The sequence below is a fragment of the Ursus maritimus genome, unplaced genomic scaffold (genome assembly GCF_017311325.1).
Source record: "Ursus maritimus isolate PB19 unplaced genomic scaffold, ASM1731132v1 scaffold_36, whole genome shotgun sequence".
In the NCBI taxonomy this organism is placed as follows: Eukaryota; Metazoa; Chordata; class Mammalia; order Carnivora; family Ursidae; genus Ursus; species Ursus maritimus.
In genome coordinates, this window is record NW_024426230.1 from 1,276,374 (window position 1) to 1,295,587 (window position 19,214).

General features: G+C 50.2%; 1 protein-coding gene across 1 annotated transcript in view; it reads right to left on the bottom strand.

Annotated features, from left to right (window-relative positions):
- SLC7A7 (solute carrier family 7 member 7) overlaps nucleotides 1-19,214 on the bottom strand; it is a 52,961-nt gene that overhangs the window by 11,462 nt on the left and 22,285 nt on the right. Inside the window, exon 2 of the mRNA XM_040620709.1 lies at nucleotides 16,694-17,236. Within this exon, the coding sequence (XP_040476643.1) occupies nucleotides 16,694-17,236 (543 nt within the window). The remainder of the gene's footprint in view (nucleotides 1-16,693; nucleotides 17,237-19,214) is intronic.

Below are 19,214 nucleotides of genomic sequence, written 5' to 3' on the forward strand. Positions count from 1 at the left end.
TGTGCACTGTTCCTTCCATATTACACTTGAATAAAATATTAAGATTGAGCCAAAAAATGAGTTTAGCATGTTTTGTTTTTAGTGAATCCATACAGGTTGCTAGAGATCTTCCTTTCTTCTCCTCATACTTTGCTAACCAGGTTCAACACATGAGCCTGGAACTTGGAGTGGAATCAACTTCAAATCATTCGGTGCAGAATGCTCAGAATCCACCTCTTCCTTAGAAAGCTGGATTATCATTTTCGTGGGCAGAATGGCAGCCCTGGGAGGCCGAAGAGTTGGTGTCACCGTGATGTGATGTGAGAAAGACTTAACTAGCCACTGCTGGCTCTGAGGATGGAAGGGGACCAAGAGCCAAGGAGTATGGGCCTCCTCTGGACGCTAGAAAAGGCAAGAAAATGGATGCTTCCCCAGAGCCTCCAGAAAGTAAGATGGCACTGCTGATACGTTGATTTTAGCCCAATGAGACCCATTTCAGACTTCTACAGAACTGCAAGATAGGGGCGCCTGGGTGGCACAGCGGTTAAGCGTCTGCCTTTGGCTCAGGGCGTGATCCCAGAGTTATGGGATCGAGCCCCACATCAGGCTCCTCCGCTATAAGCCTGCTTCTTCCTCTCCCACTCCCCCTGCTTGTGTTCCCTCTCTTGCTGGCTGTCTCTGTCTCTGTCGAATAAATAAATAAAATCTTTAAAAAAAAAAAAAAAAAGAACTGCAAGATAATACATTTGTGTGTTTTTAAGACTTACTGAGAGAGAGAGAGCACACCTGCACACACATGCAGGCATGAGGATGGGGGAGGGGCAGAGGCAGAGAATCTTCAGACTCCCCAGCGAGCGCGGAGCCTGATGCAGGTCTTGATCTCAAGACCCATGAGATCCTGACCTGAGCTGAAACCACTAACCTGACTGCGCCATCCAGGCACCTCTAAGTTTGTGTTGCTCTAAGCCACCCAACTGGTCGTAATTTGTTGCAATAGGAAACTAATTCCTTGTTCAACAGCTTCCCTTTCGCACCATTCCTGTTCTCCAAGACCCCAGAGATGCCTGGTGGAGATGCCTGGGCTAGTTAGAAATTCTTTCCATTTGTCTGCAAGCGGATAGTTAGAAACAATGGCATGCTTCATGACTATCTCCTCAATTCTCCTGGTCTTGGTTTTTTGCTATTATCTATTTTTTATTGAACCTTTGCTAGGTTAGCAATCGTTCTGCTATGTAAAGTTAGAAAGAGAATGGGGCTGTGGCCTTCTCCTTTCTCTCCACCATCTGTTACTACAGAACTGCCCGCCCTTGCTCTTCTCACTCTCTATGTTGCTTCTGGAGTTTTTCATCCTCTGCAGTCGGTTCTTCAGATCTGAGTTGATGCTGGGCACCAGCCTCCGGATGCTCTTCTCATGGTTCTGGGTCACTCCAATATTTAGTCCTCGTTCTACCACCTCTCACCATCTCTTGCGTATCTTGTTTCTAAAAATCTAAGCTTATCAAAAAGCAATGTGTTCGATCACACTGGTTTGTTCACATGGTTCTCCTTCTCTTCCTAAATAAGATAATTCTGATCAAGTAGGTGAAAATTTCATTTCAGAGAAGCTTCTGGTCTTTTTTTTTTTTAAATCCCTAAATCCAAGATTATAAATTCTTTTCCCTGAACTTTTCTGCGATCTCTTTGCCCGAATTTAGAGTGTATTTCTGAGCAAATGCACTATTTCTTTTCCTGGGAGGTACAAATTCTGGGTAGGCAGAGTCACTTTCACACAAGGATCCCACGTTTCCCCTGGTTATGTTAAATTAATAATAAAACAACAACATCCTTATCCTTAATCGATTCATACTGAAGCCTTTCAGGTGAAAGGGTATAATGTCTTGGATTTGCTTTAAATAATCTAGTGGGACGAATGGGGGTAGCTGGAGTATAGATAAAACAAGGGTGATTCATCATTCGTGCTGGTGCTTGAACCCTGGGAGTTCATCACATGACTCACTCCATTTTTGTATGTTTGAAATGTTTTATAATAAACTTTTTTTTTTTTTTAATTTATAGAGGTACTGCTTCTAAGGAATGAAACTGATTTTAGCAAAAAATGCTCAGGGAGTTGAGACTTCCATCACTACCATATTTTCCCTTTGGTACAAATTTTGCCGTGACTTTTAAGAAAGCAAAATATTTCTCCTCCCTCTGATCCGACAGTATGCAGTCTGTGCCCATGATCACATCACCCCTACTTCTTTTTGCTTTTAATCTCTTGTTCTCTCCACCATGCTTCTTCCCTGAGGATGGGGATTTATTTCCTTGCACTATTACTAGAGGGGACCCGCAGGAAAATTCCCCCAAGTGGAACCCAAAAGCCTCTGACAGCACCACGTAATAATTCTTCCCCAGGTAAGCAGACAGAATGAACAGACATCTAGTGTCTTTTTCCCTAAGAGACAGGCCACACATCTGTGAGGCCCAGGGTGAGAGAAGAAAGTCTTCTCCTATTTGGCTGTAAGAAGAAACCCATCTGCAGGCAGAAAGCCCGAGGCGGCACAAGGAGGTCCTGTTTGTTGCATTTGTCAGAATGAAAAACGGGGGAAGCAAAATCCTTTGACAGGTCTCTGTATCCTGGAGGACTGAAATTTCCCACTCACTGCCATCAAAAGAATCAAAACGAGACCTTGCCCAGAGGGAGCAAGCATCATCCCATCCTGCAGCGGATCCCATACAAGCAGCTCTCTCTGGTCTCACATCAGTCTCAGCTCTTCCAGGAAACCTGCCACTTCTCACCAAGGTACACGCTGTCACGGTCATATTCTAATCAAACAGGAAATTCTCTCCTCCTTGCAAGTAAACGTAAAAAGCAAATGTTTAATAGCCTTATTTCATGTTTACAGATAGGAGTCCAAAAGCATCATTCCCAATCTTCTACCCTGTTTCCCCAAATGCATTACTCAGCAACTTTTTCACCTTTATTCTTCTCTGTAATTCCTCATAGCCTCTAAAATACCCACATTTATACTTTCGTCTGTGCATTTCTCTCCTTTCCTCTAAAATTTCAGGTGAAAGCCACATTAAAGCCCTCTCTCCCACTATGAAATCTGCTCTAGCCCTTTGACGAGTCTAGGCTTCTGGTATCTTAGCATGTACAGCCGGGTACTCTGCTCTAGGTTCTCTTTTTGCTGTCATATACACAGCCTTCAGTGGCAAGAGATGAAAATGCTACCTTCCTCTCAGTTCTCTATCTTGAACTTCAAAGTCACCGGTGACACACCTCAAGGTATCTTCCGACTGGTGACATCAGTCACCCCCCAGGATGGCAAAAGGATAGGCGTCTGCGGCCTCACTGGCTCCCACAAGCTCTTTGCGATCTGTTGCTCCAGGGAAACCGCATGTCTCTGCATCACGCTGGTCTAGATACAGCCAGAGTCACACCCCTCGGGGAGCAGCCGAGCCTCTTAACTGCTTTGCTCACACCCGCTATACCCAGATGTCTCCAGAACACTCTCTTGCTGCCATTTCCCCAGGAGGACCAGATATAAGCTCTCTGAAAAAGCCTCAGGTCTGTGGCCTCAACCCAGAAATTTCAGCTTTTTCCTCTCTTTCCTTGCTGTATCTCTGTTGTCTCATGCTGGTTTAGGATACTCTCCACACCTTAAAAATCATTTGTCTTCCTGCCTTCCTTCCTTTTTTCTCCACTCTTCCTGGGTGCCTCAAATTCTTTCACCTCTCAGGCTACAGAACCATTTTGCTTACTCAGACATCATGGGTGAGAGCACCTGGCAAGAAGGCACACCAAGCATAAGCCCTATGGGTCACTGGACCAGCGGCCTCCTCCTCTGCCTCCTGGAACTCAGCCAGCATGTTGGTCGCCATGGCTCTGCCTCCCTCTGAAGGAGCAAGCAGGCAGTCTGTACCAGGAGGCCCTCCTACTAAGCCGCACTCTCTGCTCCCTTCTCGAAGCCGGCTAGTCCTTGTCCATCCGAGCCTTCCTGGTTTGCTCAGCTACGTACAGTTCAGGTCCCCAGAAACAGGACCCCAAGCTTCAGTGAGCGTCAGAATCACCTGAGGAGGGGCGCCTGGGGGGCTCAGTCGTTAAGCGTCTGCCTTGGGCTCAGGGCGTGATCCCAGGGTCCTGGGATCGAGTCCCACATCGGACTCCCTGCTCAGTGGGGAGACTGCTTCTCCCTTTCCCTCTGCTGCTCCCCCTGCACGTGTCAAATAAATAAAATTGTTTTTAAAAAATAAAATAAATTAAACAACAAAAAAAAGAGAACCACGTGAGGAATGTCACCTACAGCTCCGACCCAGAAGTTCTGACGCAGGAGGCGGGAGACGGGGACTCCCAGGGGCGTCTGACCATGTGCCGCCTCTGGGTGTGCTCCGTAAAGGTACTCGCTCAACGAAGTCGCCACCTGCAGAGCCACCTTGCTGGGAACAAGCCCACGCCCTTCCCTTGCCGCAGTGCCCGTATCCGGGCGCACACTGGCATCACACGACAGCTGCAGCAAAGCCCGGGGCTCGGGCCCCCCCCAGGACAGTGAAGTCGGCAACCGCGGGGTGGGGCCCGGCATCAGCACGTTCCCGAAGCTCCCCACACAACTCTGAAGGACAGCGACAACTGAGAACTTTCTTCCCAAGGCCCCCATCAGTTCTCAGCAGCAACTTTTCTGTTTCCCCAATTCTCGTTCTCCCAGCCAATTCCTTTTTTTTTTTAAGATTTATCTATTTATCTGTCAGAGAGAGAGAAAGGGAGGAGGGGAGGGAGAAAGAGCATGAACAGGGGGAACGGCAGGCAGAGGGAGAAGCAGGCTCCTTGCTGAGTAAGGAGCCCAATGCGGGACTCGATCCCAGGACCCCAGGATCGTGACCAGAGCCGAAGGCAGACACCTAGCCGACTGAGCCACCCAGGCGTCCCCAATTCCCGTTCTTCTAATCAGCGGTTCGCATTTATTTGGTTGGGGAAACGAGGTGGGAGAGGGAGGGGCCATCAGCATTTTTCTAAAGGCCTAGGTGATTCCAATGTACAGGGTGGGGACCCACTGTCCCTAGCTCCTTCCCCAGCCCCCCGGAGGCTATCCACTCGGTCTCTTCTGAGGCCGAGAGAAAGAGAACAGAAAAAAAGAGGAGACCAAGGGTGAGCCCCTGAAGAGCCTTGAGGGTCAAACCCGCACAGAGCCCTACCCTCTCACTGCTGGGTAAGGCTGTGCCCAAGTTTACACTGCCCCCATCGCACAAAGAACCCAAGGCTGACTCCAGCCTGTTTGCTGCTGTGACTATGGGACGTGAACTGGAAGCTTCCTCACCACCAACTTGGAGTGGCTCTTGAGAAAACTCCTCTGGGAGAGTACTAGCTTCCAAGCAGAAAGTTCGAAGGGCAAGAATCAGTTGGGGGCCCTGCACCTGGCTGTTCCACTTCATTAGCCCCAAGTACGTGAAGTCACTCATCTTCTGTCAGAAGCTACTTCACGGGGAGCCACGGCCAAAGCTCTCCGACCAACACGCGGGGATCTGGAGTTCTCCACAGCACACTGGCAGCTCTGGGGGACTCCGGATGAGCCACCTGCCCTCCCCCGGGCCCCGCTCCCACAGTGGCCCCAGCCCCCAACCTGAAGCGCCCGAGAGCCCAAGGCACGCAATGCCCTTCTCAGCCACGCTGAAGCCAGAGGCCTATCCTCTGTTCCTTCACCCAGCTCCGTCTACCCAAGCGCCCGCTCCATGCACGTCCCCAGGGTCACGCATCGGGGACGCCAAGAGGCTGCCTGCTCCCCGAACACCAGGGCTCTGCTCGCGGAGGGGCCGGAAAGCGGCTGCCGGCTGCCTGGCACAGCGTGGGGAGCCTGCTGGGGAGAACGCGGGAAGTAAAACCGCCCGAGAACGAAAGGGGAAGCTGGAGCTGGACGCGGGTGGGGCCTTCTGGACACCTAGCCCGGACTCGGCCAAGAGAAGAGTCCCTCTCCCGCAGAGAGGGAGAAGGGTCTCAGGCCTCCTTTCCGATCTCTGTAAAACTAAACCAGCTCTTAAGTCATCCGGACACAGAATGTAGGAAGTATTTAGAAATTAATAAGACACATGTGACTGTGAATTAATAAGATGCATGTGACTGAATAGAGTTTGCAGCAGGGCACACCATTTTCGACCAACAATAAAGCGTTAGGTCAATTACGTTCTTACATATATGATCTAACTTACTCGGACAGAGGAGGTCGACTGTTTTTTATATCTTTTTAATTTTATTTATTTTTGTGAGACAGGATGAGTGGGGGCGGGGGGAGCCGCAGAGGGAGAAGCAGACTCCCCACTGAGCAGGGAGCCTGAAGCGGGGCTCCATCCCAGGACCCTAAGATCATGACCTGAGCCGAAGGCAGATGTTTAACAGATGGAGCCACCCAGGCGCCCCTGTCTTTATCTTGTAATTGAGAAACCTGAGGCCAGTGGCGAGCTCCAAAGCTTGCACACATTCCAGAACACCATGTGCCTCCCTATTTGTATGCAGGGATGTGGGATGACCTCCCTCTGGGGTGCTGAGGCTTCTGGCTGCAGAAAATTGGACCAACCCTCGAAGAACCCTGAGATTCCAGAATAAAAGGCTTCAGGAGGGCCATCTGCATACCTCCCTGGTTAGGAAAAGTTACTTTTTATTTTTTTTTTTAAGATTTTATTTATTTATTTGAGATAAAGTGAGAGAGAGAGAGTACAAACAGGGAGAGCAGCAGGCAGAGGGAGAGAGAGAAGCAGACTCCCCGAGGAGCAGGAAGCCTGATGTGGGCCTCGGTCCCAAGGCCTGAGCTAAAGGCAGACGCTTAACTAACTGAGCCACCCAGGCCCCCCAAAAGTAACCATTTATAGTACCCTGGGCAGGAGAGCAAGGTTCCTTCAGAACTTCCAATTCATTCATTCATTCGGCCAGTACTGAGCATCGGCTGTGCTCCAGGCCCCTACAGACCCAGCCCCCAGCCTTCACAGAACAGAGAACCCTGTTAAGAACTGGGTGCTATGAAAGTCAGTGTGAGGCACCCCGTCCAGTCTGGGGCAGTGAACGGGGAGCACGAGGGCATTAGAACCACCGCTGCTGGGACTGAGCACACGGAGGCGGGTGCTAGGGCCGGGGGAGGGGAGGACAAATTCCTGGCAGAGAGGACAGCACGTGATTACCCTGACAATGAAATCAGCAATGAGTGAAGTCAGCCACCCGGAGAAAAAAACTTACTTAAGCAATAATCAGTAAATGACTTCAAGGTCTATTAGCAACACCAGCCTCTCCAGGGCTGTAGTTCACCAGCAGTTCTGAAGGAAGACTAAACCTGGAAAAGGACAGTGAGCCACCATGACGGGAGCAGAAACTATCTGCTCTCTTGAAATGGTCACTGTTTGACTAGAAAAGGAGGAAAGTATGGCAAACAGAGATCGCGCCTCTGTGAGACCGAGCCCCCATTCTACAGATGAGGAACATGAGACTAACGAATCTGGCCGGATGCCACGCTCCTCACCACCACACCGCCGCCTCCCAGAGGGACGAGGGGACCCTCTACACGGGACAAGCGAGAGAAGTGCTGACTCAGGGCACCCAAGCCTTCCAACCACGGGCAAGACCTTACTGTGAAGGTTATTCCATCCAACTTTTCCAGGAATATACCCCCAAAGTCGTCTTTCCCATAAACTCCTCCCTCAACCTTGACCCCTCCGTCTAACCACCACCCTTCTCGTCTTCAGAAGCAGCCTTCTGGAAAGTATATCTACATTCAAGGATATCTGTATTCTCTCCCCTTCCCTCAACTAACATCTACTCCACCACTCCGACTATACACAGTTTTCCTTGACCTCCTACTTGCCAATTCCAAGGACATTCCATACCTTATCTTACTTAACAGTTCCTCCACAAAGGCTACTTTTGAGTGCAAACCTAGCACCCTTGGGTATGCTGCTCTGCTCTGGGCTCCCACATCCCCACACTAACCACGCTGCCATAGAATGGTTTATATATCTGTTTCTACCATCAACTGGGAGCCACGAGAGCAGACTGAGGAACGGTCATCCTTGGACCCCTAAGGCCCAGCTCAGAGGTAGGCACATCGTAGACACTCAGATTTCACTGGATGAATGAACCAACGTCTCTGAGATCTGACTCTACCCTCACTGCCCCGAAATTTCCCTCTCCAGAGTCACAGCGGCCTCCTGTTGATATATCCAAGCCACTGCCCTCCTTATCTAGCCTGGCCTCCGAGCAGACTGCACACTGTCGACCACCAACTCCTCCTCAGATTGCTCTCTCCTACTCACCGTGTCCCATTTCCCTCCTATCTCTCTAGGTGCTGCTTCTCCTTTTTGCAGAGTAGTCGTCCCTCAATGCTGGCATTCGTGAGAATGCGGTCCTAAGCTCTTTCTTCCTCTCTTGCTACCACCTGTCCCAAGATCATCTCATCTGCTGATTCCAATGACCATCTCCACGCTGAGGATTCCCAAAAGTGTATCACCAGCCCAACCACTGTGATTTCAGATACATATAAGCATCCAACCACCTACTGGACATCAGCAGGCGCAAACCCAACCTATCCAAAACCGATCCTACCAATTTCTCTCAAGCTACTTCTCCTCCAGTCTAATTCCCTATAAGCAACTGGCATCACCCTCCACCCAGGTGCCTGAGCCAAAAACCTGGCCATTTTATCCTCCTCAACTTCCACCCATATCTAATGAGTATCCAAGTCTTAAACCAGTCCCCTCCCTCATCCCATGACTCTAATATAAGCCGCCAACATCTCTCACCAGGATCAGGGTGACAGCTTCCTAACTGCTCTCCCTGCTTTCAGTTCTGCAAACTGAAGTCGGAGTAACCTTTCTAAAAATCACAAATCTGGTGGGGCGCCTGGGTAGCGCAGTCGTTAAAGCGTCTGCCTTCGGCTCAGGGCGTGATCCCGGCATACGGGGATCGAGTCCCACATCGGGCTCCTCCGCTATGAGCCTGCTTCTTCCTCTCCCACTCCCCCTGCTGTGTTCCCTCTCTCGCTGGCTGTCTCTCTGTCACATAAATAAATAAAATCTTTAAAAAATAAATATATATATATATATATCACAAATCTGGGACGCATGGGTGGCTCAGTCAGTTAAGCATCTGCCTTCGGCTCAGGTCATGATCCCAGGGTCCTGGGATCGAGTCCCACATCAGGCTCTTTGCTCAGCAGGGAGCCTGCTTCTCCCTCTGCCTGCTGCTCCCCCAGCTTCTGCTCGCTTTCTCTCGCGCGCACGTGCTCTCTCACACACACAAAATCTTTTTAAAAACTAAAAATCACAAATTCTAAGATCTAAATCACAAATGACACAAGTCACTCTTCTGTCTAACACCTAACGAGGTTTTTCATTGCCTTAGGAAAAAGCCCACCAAACTCCTTAAATATAGTTTGTGCAATAAACTGTACTTTCCAAAGATGTCTCAACAATATCTCCCAACCCAAATGCTTTTCATACAATGTGACTTTACCACTCTGACCATCCAGAGGTAGGGTCTGGGCCTCTTCCCTTAGGAATGGATGGTCTCCTGTGCCGGTTTCTACCCACGGAGCACAGGAGAGACGCCCTGTGATTTCAGAGGCTAGGTCATAAAAGGCAACGTAGCTTCTCCTTTAGTTGCTGACATACTCATTCTTGAAGTCTTCGGCTGCCAAGGAAACGGTGTGATTGCTCTGGGGCTGCCATTAAGTGAGGAAACTCAACGCAGTCCATAGGGAGAGACTACATGGAAAGACACATCTAGTACAACTTGAAGAGAGAAAGATGCCCAGCTAGTCCCCATCTTCCTCGGCACCTCCTTGTTCTACTTCCTGTCACCATCTGACTACAACCACATAACACCCCGAGCCAGCACTGCCCCACTTAGCCCTTCCCAAATTCCTGAGCTACAGAAACCACAAAAGAACAAAATGGCCGTGGGGCACTGGCTAGCTCAGCCAGTAAAACACGCGATTCTTAACCTCGGTGTTGTGAGTTCAAGCCCCACACTGGGTATGGAGATATTACTTTAAAAATGGATGAATGAATGAATGAATGAATGAAATGGCTGTTAGTCTATACTAAGTTTTAAGTGATTTGTTATATAACAACAGTAACTAGAACAGTTTATAAAGCCCTGAACAGCCTATCCTACGATTTCCACCTACCTCTGCAAGCCAGCTCTCAACATTTCCTACCTGAAACTCAATATTGCAGCCCACCCTGAACTCCTTCATTGAAAGGAGTCTCAAAAATGTCCTTCTTGGGGCGCCTGGGTGGCACAGCGGTTAAGCGTCTGCCTTAGGCTCAGGGCGTGATCCTGGCATTATGGGATCGAGCCCCACATCAGGCTCCTCCGCTAGGAGCCTGCTTCTTCCTCTCCCACTCCCCCTGCTTGTGTTCCCTCTCTCGCTGGCTGTCTCTATCTCTGTTGAATAAATAAATAAATAAAATATTTAAAAAAAAATGTCCTTCTTGTCTTCAAGTTTTCACACATTCCGTTCTTGCTGCCTGAGTTGCTCCTCCGCCCTATCTACTCTTGGTTAATCCATCGTTCGGGTGTCAGCCTAAACTTCCTCATGGAACATTTCTCAACTCCTAGGACTAGCACAGGTGTCCTCCTGTGGCTCCCTGTGCCTGAAGAATCACAACACTCGTCATAATCCATTGTGATCTTGTGTTGGGCTGCCCATCCCGCCCCGCCCCCAGCGTGCTCTTGCGCGCGCGCGCGCGCACACACACACACACACACACACACACACACACACAGCTCCATAAAGACAATGAATAGTGCTGGGAAAATGAACATTCAACAAATAGTCACGAAGCACTTGCCAATCTCCAGCCCCATCTCTTTCCCGAGCTCCAAATGGGCAAATCCACCCACTATCCTACAAATAAACTTCAAACTCAACATGATTCCATCTTCCCCACCCCCGTAAATGATGCCACCACCTACCAATCGCCCAAACCAGAAACCTCAGCTTTTCATTCAAACAATCTTTATCAAGCTCCTCTCTTTCTTTGCTGGGGATACAGTGGATCCTAAGACAGGCTTAGCCCCTGTGGCACAGAATTCACAGGCTGGTGAGTATTTCCCTCATCACCTACCTCTCTCTTACACCGGACATCCCAATGAGTATTACTGGTTACGCTGATTATACCTTCTTTTTTTTTTTTTTTTAAGATTTTATTTATTTATTCGACAGAGATAGAGACAGCCAGCGAGAGCGGAAACACAAGCAGGGGGAGTGGGAGAGGAAGAAGCAGGCTCATAGCAGAGGAGCCTGATGCAGGGCTCGATCCCATAAGACCGGGATCACGCCCTGAGCTGAAGGCAGACGCCTAACCGCTGTGCCACCCAGGCGCCCCTGATTATACCTTCTAAACTGCTCTCCTACCTGTCCTTTCCTGGAGACGTCATCTCCTAAGTAAGTCACACTCCCACCGCCATGGCCCTAGTTCAGGCTTTTGTCATTTCCTGCCGGGACTGCCACAAGAGCTCCCTCATCTGTGTCTCTGCCACCAGCCTTGCTCTTATGTCCCACCCCCGCTACACTGTTCCCCTGCTTAAAACCCTTTGGTGGCTCCTCAGATGCATTAGGCTAAAATCTCAACTCCCCAGGAACAGTTGCCTCGTGCTCCAGCCCCTTGCCTCCCTTTGTCCCCTCACATCCCACAATCGCCCCCACACCCCCCACACCCCGTACTTTTTCTCCCCTTTGTGCTTTACATTGCCTTTCCCTGTGCCTAGAACGCCCCTGCCCCTTCTTCATTCAACAATTTTACTGCGTACCTAGCGGATGCCAGGCACTGTTCTAGACGCTGGACATTCAGCAGTGAGCAAAACAAACGTGTTTATTCTTGTGGTGTTTACATTCTGGAGGGAAAGACAGACAATAAACAAGTCAATAATTAATGTCAGGTGGTGACAAGGGCTATAAAGAAAAACAAAACAGGATGGGAAACAGAGTGACCACTTCAGACAGGATAAGTCTCTGGTGAGGTAATATCCATACAAAGACGTGAATGGAGTGGGGGCTGGGGGGTAAGCTCTGAGCATATCTGGGGAAAGAGCCTTCCCAGCAGAAGGAACAATAAAGTACAGAACCTTGAAGCAGGAACAGGCCAGGAACTGGAGGAAAAGCAAGAGGGCCGGTGTAGCTGAACAGAGAGAGTGAGGGAGAAGAGAGATGGAGCAGGCCTCGCAGGCCATGCTAAGCAGCCGCTCCAAGCACGCCCGGACCCCATTTCCTCCTTCAGTGCTGCGTGCAGACATCTCCTGAGTAAGGCACTCTCCACCCCCTCCCAGTGCCCACCGACCACATACAGTAGGTCTCACTGACTCCTTTTGCCTGTCTCCACCACCACGAGTTCCGGGCTCTACCTCTCAGCTCCGTATTTGAGAGAACCCATCACGTTCCGTAAATTTTTCTCCAGTGGTCACAACTCCCTTGTTCCGAGTCCATGCCCTGCAAGCAATTCCCTGAGTACTGGATGGGCTTCCTAGGGACTATGGTAATAGGACCCCTTGATAGTGGACACACAGTCGCCTTCTGGTCCCTAGAAATCACACATGTACGCTCACCATTGTACAGTCACAGACTGGCATCACCATTTACACATCAGTTTCTTTTTTAGGTAAGTAGGACTCCGTGGATGGGAAAATGACCAACTCTGGGTCATCAGATGCCCCCCTACTCATCACTCAGCTCACCTTCCCTATTTCAGATGGAGGCACCATCACTGCCCACCTGTCCAAGCTTGAACCCTTAGCATCACCTCTGAGAGCCCCCAACACACCCCCGGCCAGAAGTCCGAGAAATGCCACTTTATAACAACTAGTTCTTTATCCATCCCCTCATCTCTAGTCCAAAGGCCTTGCCCACAGTGCAGGCCTCACTATCCTTCACGTGGACTCAGGTTTCAGCTCCCTAAACCGGTCTGCCTACCTTCTGACTCTCACACTTGCCAAAAACACTCCATGTGGCCACCAGAGTTCTTCTTCCAAGCAAATTTGATTTCGCTTCCCCACTTACAATCAACAGCGTCCCCCCACTTTCCAGATAAAGCCTAACCTGTTTAGGCAACAGACAAACCTGTCCTGGAGCTGGCCCTGGGCCGCATTTCCAGTCTCTACCTTCTCACCCTCTCCCACCCCGCATTCCAGCCATACCAACTACCCTGAATTCCCTGAACATTCCATGCCTTTCTGCACCTCCACACCTTTTCACACCCAGTTCCTTCTGTGAGAAGTGTCATAGGAGACAGCTGTGGATCTTTCCAAAATTCAGTTTAGACACCGTGGTCTCCGTGGGGTCTTCCTAAGCTCTCTTCCCCACAGGAAGAAAGTTGTCCTGCTCACTCCCATGGTGTCTCTACCACCACACTGACTATATTGCATGATAATTATCGGTCAACATATCTGTCTCCCTCCTCAACTATGAGTTCTTGGATGGCAAGGGCCATACTTTTTTCTTCTTTGCTTCCCAGCACTAGGTGGGATATCTAGCACACAGTATGCCCTAAATGTTCCCTGAACGAAGGAACGTTCTGTATTGAATCCCTTCCCTTGCTAAATTTGAAGATTTAGCCTCAGTCCTCACTTTGTGCGTAAACTGTTGGCATATATCTGACAGCTCTAGTGCAGTGACAAGTGCACCAGACCGGTGTTTGAGGGCGGGCTCCGCAGCCCTATGACGCCAGGCAAGCGCAGGGATGGTTTACTTCCAGGCTACCGCGCGGATGAAGTGAGATTCGGTGAAAACCATAAATCGTGGCTCGAGTGAAACATACTGATGATTATTATGTTTAAAATTACTCTCTCTCTTGGCTGCTTCTAGGCCTACCTCCTGCCTTTCTCCTGAATGGCTATGGTTAGACAGACATTACCGCATGGCGGTATATGGCCAGAATGTCCTCCTAGGTCTCCACATCTGACATGCATTGGGTGCTCATTAGACAATGACTGAAGGAAGAAACTCATGAATCCTATGTCCCTAATTCTTCCTTACAATCTTGGCTGCCCTTCTGAACCTTCTTCCAGATCTCTAGGTTCCTCGGAAGTTATTAAAGACAGAACAAAGTCCTAGAAGCAGCCGAGAGAGAGAGTAATTTTAAACATAATCATCACCAATACATTGCACTTGAGTCATGATTTATGGTTTTCACTGAATCTCACTTCACCTACCCAGCAGCCTGGAAGTGAAACAGTAACCGCCTCTTGCCTAGGGTCACACAGTCCAGCCTCAAATGCAGGTCTGGTGCTCTTGTCACTCTACCGGAATATGCCATAAATCCCTGCATACGACTGTGTCTTTTATTAACTGGGGAGCTCTACAGACTAATCGTAACTGTGGCTCCTTCGCATGTATTCTTACAAGGGCATACCTGCGTGCGTAAGTGTACCTGGGTACACGAGAGTTTGAGGACACCTCTGCTCCCAAAGTAGATGCAGATTAAAAGGGGGTGACTGATGGAGGCAGGCATGATGCCAGAACCCAGGAACAGCTGTCAGAGGACACAGATCGAAGCCATAAAGAAGGAAACCTGATGAACTAAAGTCTGGCCAGCACTCTGAAGCCACTGAGGAAGTAAGCACTCATCGTCACCCCCAGTGGCCTGGGAAGCCCTCACAGTCATACAGGAATTGAGACGCACAATGGTAACTCTGAGTCACCAGAAGAAATGTCAAGTTATGAAGGCAAGCAGATATATCACCGGTTTTAAAGAGATTGCGACAAAGATGACTAACATAATAGGATCCTAGGCCTTAAAGGGATGCAGCCATCTTGGAAATTTTACTTAGGTGGAATAATCCTTACACCACACAAGACATGTTAACTGTATACCCACATTTGAGGGCACCTGAAGCCTGACAGATCCTAAAATTCGTTTCACCAGTAAGTCAACCTACCGGATCATCTGTAAATGATGCGAGAGAAATTACAGATCCCATTTAAGACCTCCAGGGAGAACCTCCTTCTTGTTGTTTTTTTTTTTTTTTAAAGATTTTATTTATTTATTCGACAGATAGAGACAGCCAGCGAGAGAGGGAACACAAGCAGGGGGAGTGGGAGAGGAAGAAGCAGGCCCATAGCGGAAGAGCCTGATGTGGGGCTCGATCCCATAACGCTGGGATCACGCCCTGAGCCGAAGGCAGACGCTTAACCGCTGTGCCACCCAAGCGCCCCTAGAACCTCCTTCTTGTAACACAAGGCAGGGCCTTCCACTCCTCCCTGATTGTTGCCAGGCAGGATAAACCCCATACACAAAGATACACGAAGATATGAGTCCGAGCCACACACATGGACGCACGAAGCACAGGGGGGCCCCACACAGACACCCAGATCTCTGCAAGAGTAAAAAGGAGGGAGGCTGGGGAGGAAGCTGAGGGATAAAATGGGGCAGTGGAGAAACCTCAAGAGAAGGGGACATGAGGGTGACTGGACAGGGCTAATCCAGGCATGGAAAGGGTCTCCAAGGTTTCAGGCTAGGAGGGCATTTTTACAGAACAGAGGCACCTGAGGGATAGGACTATAGAAGATCAGCTTCCCAGTACCTCCAACGTAGCTTTGTAGAATGTACAGGTTTAAATGCATTATTTATGAGACACAGCAAAGTCAAGGGAGACTGAAATGATAGTTTTAAGAATCTAGACCACAGGGACGTCTGGATAGCTCAGTCGGTTAAGCGTCTGCCTTCGGCTCAGGTCATGATCCCAGGATTCTGGGATAGAGCCCCCACATCGGGCTCCCTGCTCCGCAGGAAGCCTGCTTCCTCCTATACCTGTCCCCCCTGCTCGTGGTCTCAATCTCTCAATCTCTCTCTCTCTCGATAAACAAAATCTCTTAAAAAAATAATAATAATCTAGCCCACAGAAAAACTCAAGCAAACGCAACAGAATATTCACCAGAGCATGACCTGTAGGACAGAAAAACTGGAACCAACTTAAGTGACCACTAACAGAGGACTGATTCGTTAAATAATACACCCTTAGAATTAACATGGAATACCATGAAGCTTTTTTTAAAAAAGTAGATCTCTAAGTAGAAAATATCACTGGTAAATTCTGGGGAAAAAGCAAAAACTGTAGGATTGTATGTGTACTATGATCCCATTTTTTAAAAACAGAACAAAACTACACTTAATGAGGGGCACCTGGGTGACTCAGTCGGTTAAGCACCTGACTCTTGGTCTCAGCTCAGGTCCTCATATCAGGGTTGTGAGTTCAAGCCCTGCACTGGGCTCCACACTGGGCTCCACACTGGGCATGGTGTCTACTAATTAATTAATTAACCAATCAATCAAAAAAAACCCAAAAACACTATACTTCTTGAAGGAACAAGAAAAAGTCAGGAAGGTCATACAAACTGCTAATGGGGCTCACCATGGGAAAATGGGGGAAAGGTAAATTGTTCTCTTTGTAGTTTTGCACATTGCTACCACTTGAATTTTCACGGGAAGCATACACGAATGTAAAAACAGTAAGAGCGGGCCCCTGGCTGGCTCTGTCGGTAGAGCAAGCAACTCTTGATCTCAGGGTTGTAAGTTCAAGCCCCATGTTCGGGGTAGAGATTACTTAACTATAAAATCTTTTTAAAATAATAATAAAATAAAAACAACAAGAGTGTTTGTCAGAAGCATTCCCTTCCAGCTCCTTCTCCCTAGCTTCCTGGACTCACACCCCAGCCTCTGCCCTGGAGCTCCAGCCCACACCTCCTGCCCCGGCCCCACTTACAGATGCACGCAGCGGCCAGCAGGCGCCCAGCAGCATACGGGGCGAAGCAGCTCGGGAAGATGGGCTGCACCATGTAGTTGGCAAAGGTGATGGCAATGATGGCCTGGCTGGTGGGCTCGATGATGAGGAGCGAGGTCCAGAGTCGGATGAAGGCAAGGAATCCCCCGAAGGCCTCGAGGATGTAGGCATAGCTGGCCCCAGATTTCTTAATGGTGGTGCCCAATTCCGCATAACAAAGGGCCCCAAAGACGGAGAAGAGGCCCCCCACAGCCCAGATGACCAGGGAGAGGCCAAAGGAGGCACTGTACATGAGCACGCCCTTGGGGGAGACAAAGATGCCCGAGCCAATCATGTTCCCCACAATCAGGCACACGCCATTAAGCAGCGAGATCTCCTTCTTCAGCTTTACCTGCTCAGACCCTGGGCTGGCTTCACCAGCCGAAGGGGGAGCGTCCCCCTCCTGCTGGGAGGCCGCTTCATACTTAACGCCGTCAGCCATGGCGGAGGAGAAGATGGCCGTCACCAGCTTCTTGGCATTGCCTTCTAAGGAAGAAAGAACAAGTCAGGTGGTTGGCGATTACAGAGCACGCTCGCCCGCAGTGGTCAACACGGACAATGTCCTGCCGCCCCCCAGCGCCCCCCCCAGCCCAGAGAGCTCTCTCTGGCCTCCCACCTCCCATCAACCTCTTCTTCTTCCAGCTGGCTCATTCAAATAACCCCAACTGGAATTTTTAAGGGAAAGCCCTCATTCCCTAGAGAGAAAGCAGCTGTTCCTCCTCACTAGGATGGTGCTGCCTACCGCATCTACAGAAGAGAAAACTAAACCCTGTTCGATCTGAGCCTGCTGTGGTAAAAGGCAAGCCAGCAGTTCCGGGTATAACCATCACGATTTGAGTCTGTATTTTCAGCCTCACCCCAAAAGTCTGTCTTCCCTCTAATTTCAGTCTCACCTGTTACCTGTGCTGAGCTGCAACGTGAGGAACCGATCTTGCAAGCTGCCTATCTGTGGGTTCTCCTCAAAAACTCCTCCACCCCCCCACCTCCCACCCCCTCCCGACCCCCGCCAAGCACATCAGCTCTGGCAAACCTAAAGGCTTCAGGGACCTCTTGCTGGAAACCTACAACCCTCCCCCTGCTCAGGGAGCCGCTAACCCTAACCACCCTTAGGTTAAGTACCCTTCGGTTAAGTCGGCAGCCCTAGCAAATAGAGCCCAAGCAGCCCCACCCCACCCTGGAAGAAAGAAGGCAGATTATTCTCCTCTTTTCCTTCCCAGACCTCTTTCCCAGCCCCTAATATTCCAGGCCTCTTGCTGTCAACTTCCTCACATCAGCATAGCGCCATCACCCAAAAAAGTCTGAATCAGAGAAGGGTGATCCGAAGGGACAGCCCAACCTCGAGGTGATTGGAGGCAGCTGATGACGGCTCCCCACCCAGGAGCCGCAGCTGGAGAGTCGGCACCCAAAGACGCAAAGGCTAGGAAGCCGCTAAAGTGTCCGCAGGTGCCGGCCCGCAGAGCAGCAGACAGCGGGAGGACGAGAGGCGAGGCTGGCCCGGCAAGGACAGCGGTACGAGCGCCCGAGGCCCGGGGCAGAGGAAGCGATTGGCCGGTGCAGAGCAGCACAGGGGGTGGGCAAGGTGAGCGGGGCTGAGGGGCGGGGGGAAGCACACTCACTCCCTGGCCCCAGGCTCCAGCAGGTTCCCGCAGTAGCAGGCACAGAGACGCAGCCTCTGGGAACTGTGGCCTGACCACTCCTCCTTTTCAGTCAGCAGTAAAAGGAAAGGCCAGGCTACTGCTTATGGATTTAAATCAAATCGAGAAGTCAAGATGGGTGGAGGGGGTGAGGGAGGGGGAGGGGAGCGTTAAGCAACTGTCTGGGTCCAAGGTTCACTGGCCCTTCACATCTGCAAAAGGGGCAGCTAGGAACTCTTGGCTAAGCACTTTCCATGATAAGAAGGCACTCTCTCAGGAATCTCCTTTGTCAGCGCTGCGCTGGGACTGAGGGCCCAGAAGAAATGACCGTAGCTGGGTGCATATCTGCAGCCCCAGGGAAGCTGGCCCTGAGGCAATTAGCTGAGGCCAGGGCGGGCGGCTGAGAAGGAGGGCGCAACCCTCTGTCCTCCAGGCCCCACCCTAGCCCCACTCCCCTCTCGCCCCAACAAACAAGGCAGGGAGGTGGCAAGGGTGCCACAAAGGCTCGGTGCTGTGCTGAGATTAGAGGAAGTGTGAGTGCAGTCCCCACGCCTCGTGGCCTTGTGACGGGAGTCCTTAGAGAGGAACTCTGCACACTTCCCCTCAGAGCAAAGGATGGCTGCCCCCAAATTTGAGCCAGGACCCCATGGCTGAGCCTCAAGCTACTTCCAAGGAAACAAGGTCAAGAAAGGAGATTCAAACCCCTGGCTGCATGGTGCCCTTCCATCCTCAAAAGAAACCATAAATTCCTATAAACACCTTCCCACCTATAAGTTTAATCCAATTTCCTAAAAATACGGAGAAATAAGATTTCATTGAGCTATCCTGGA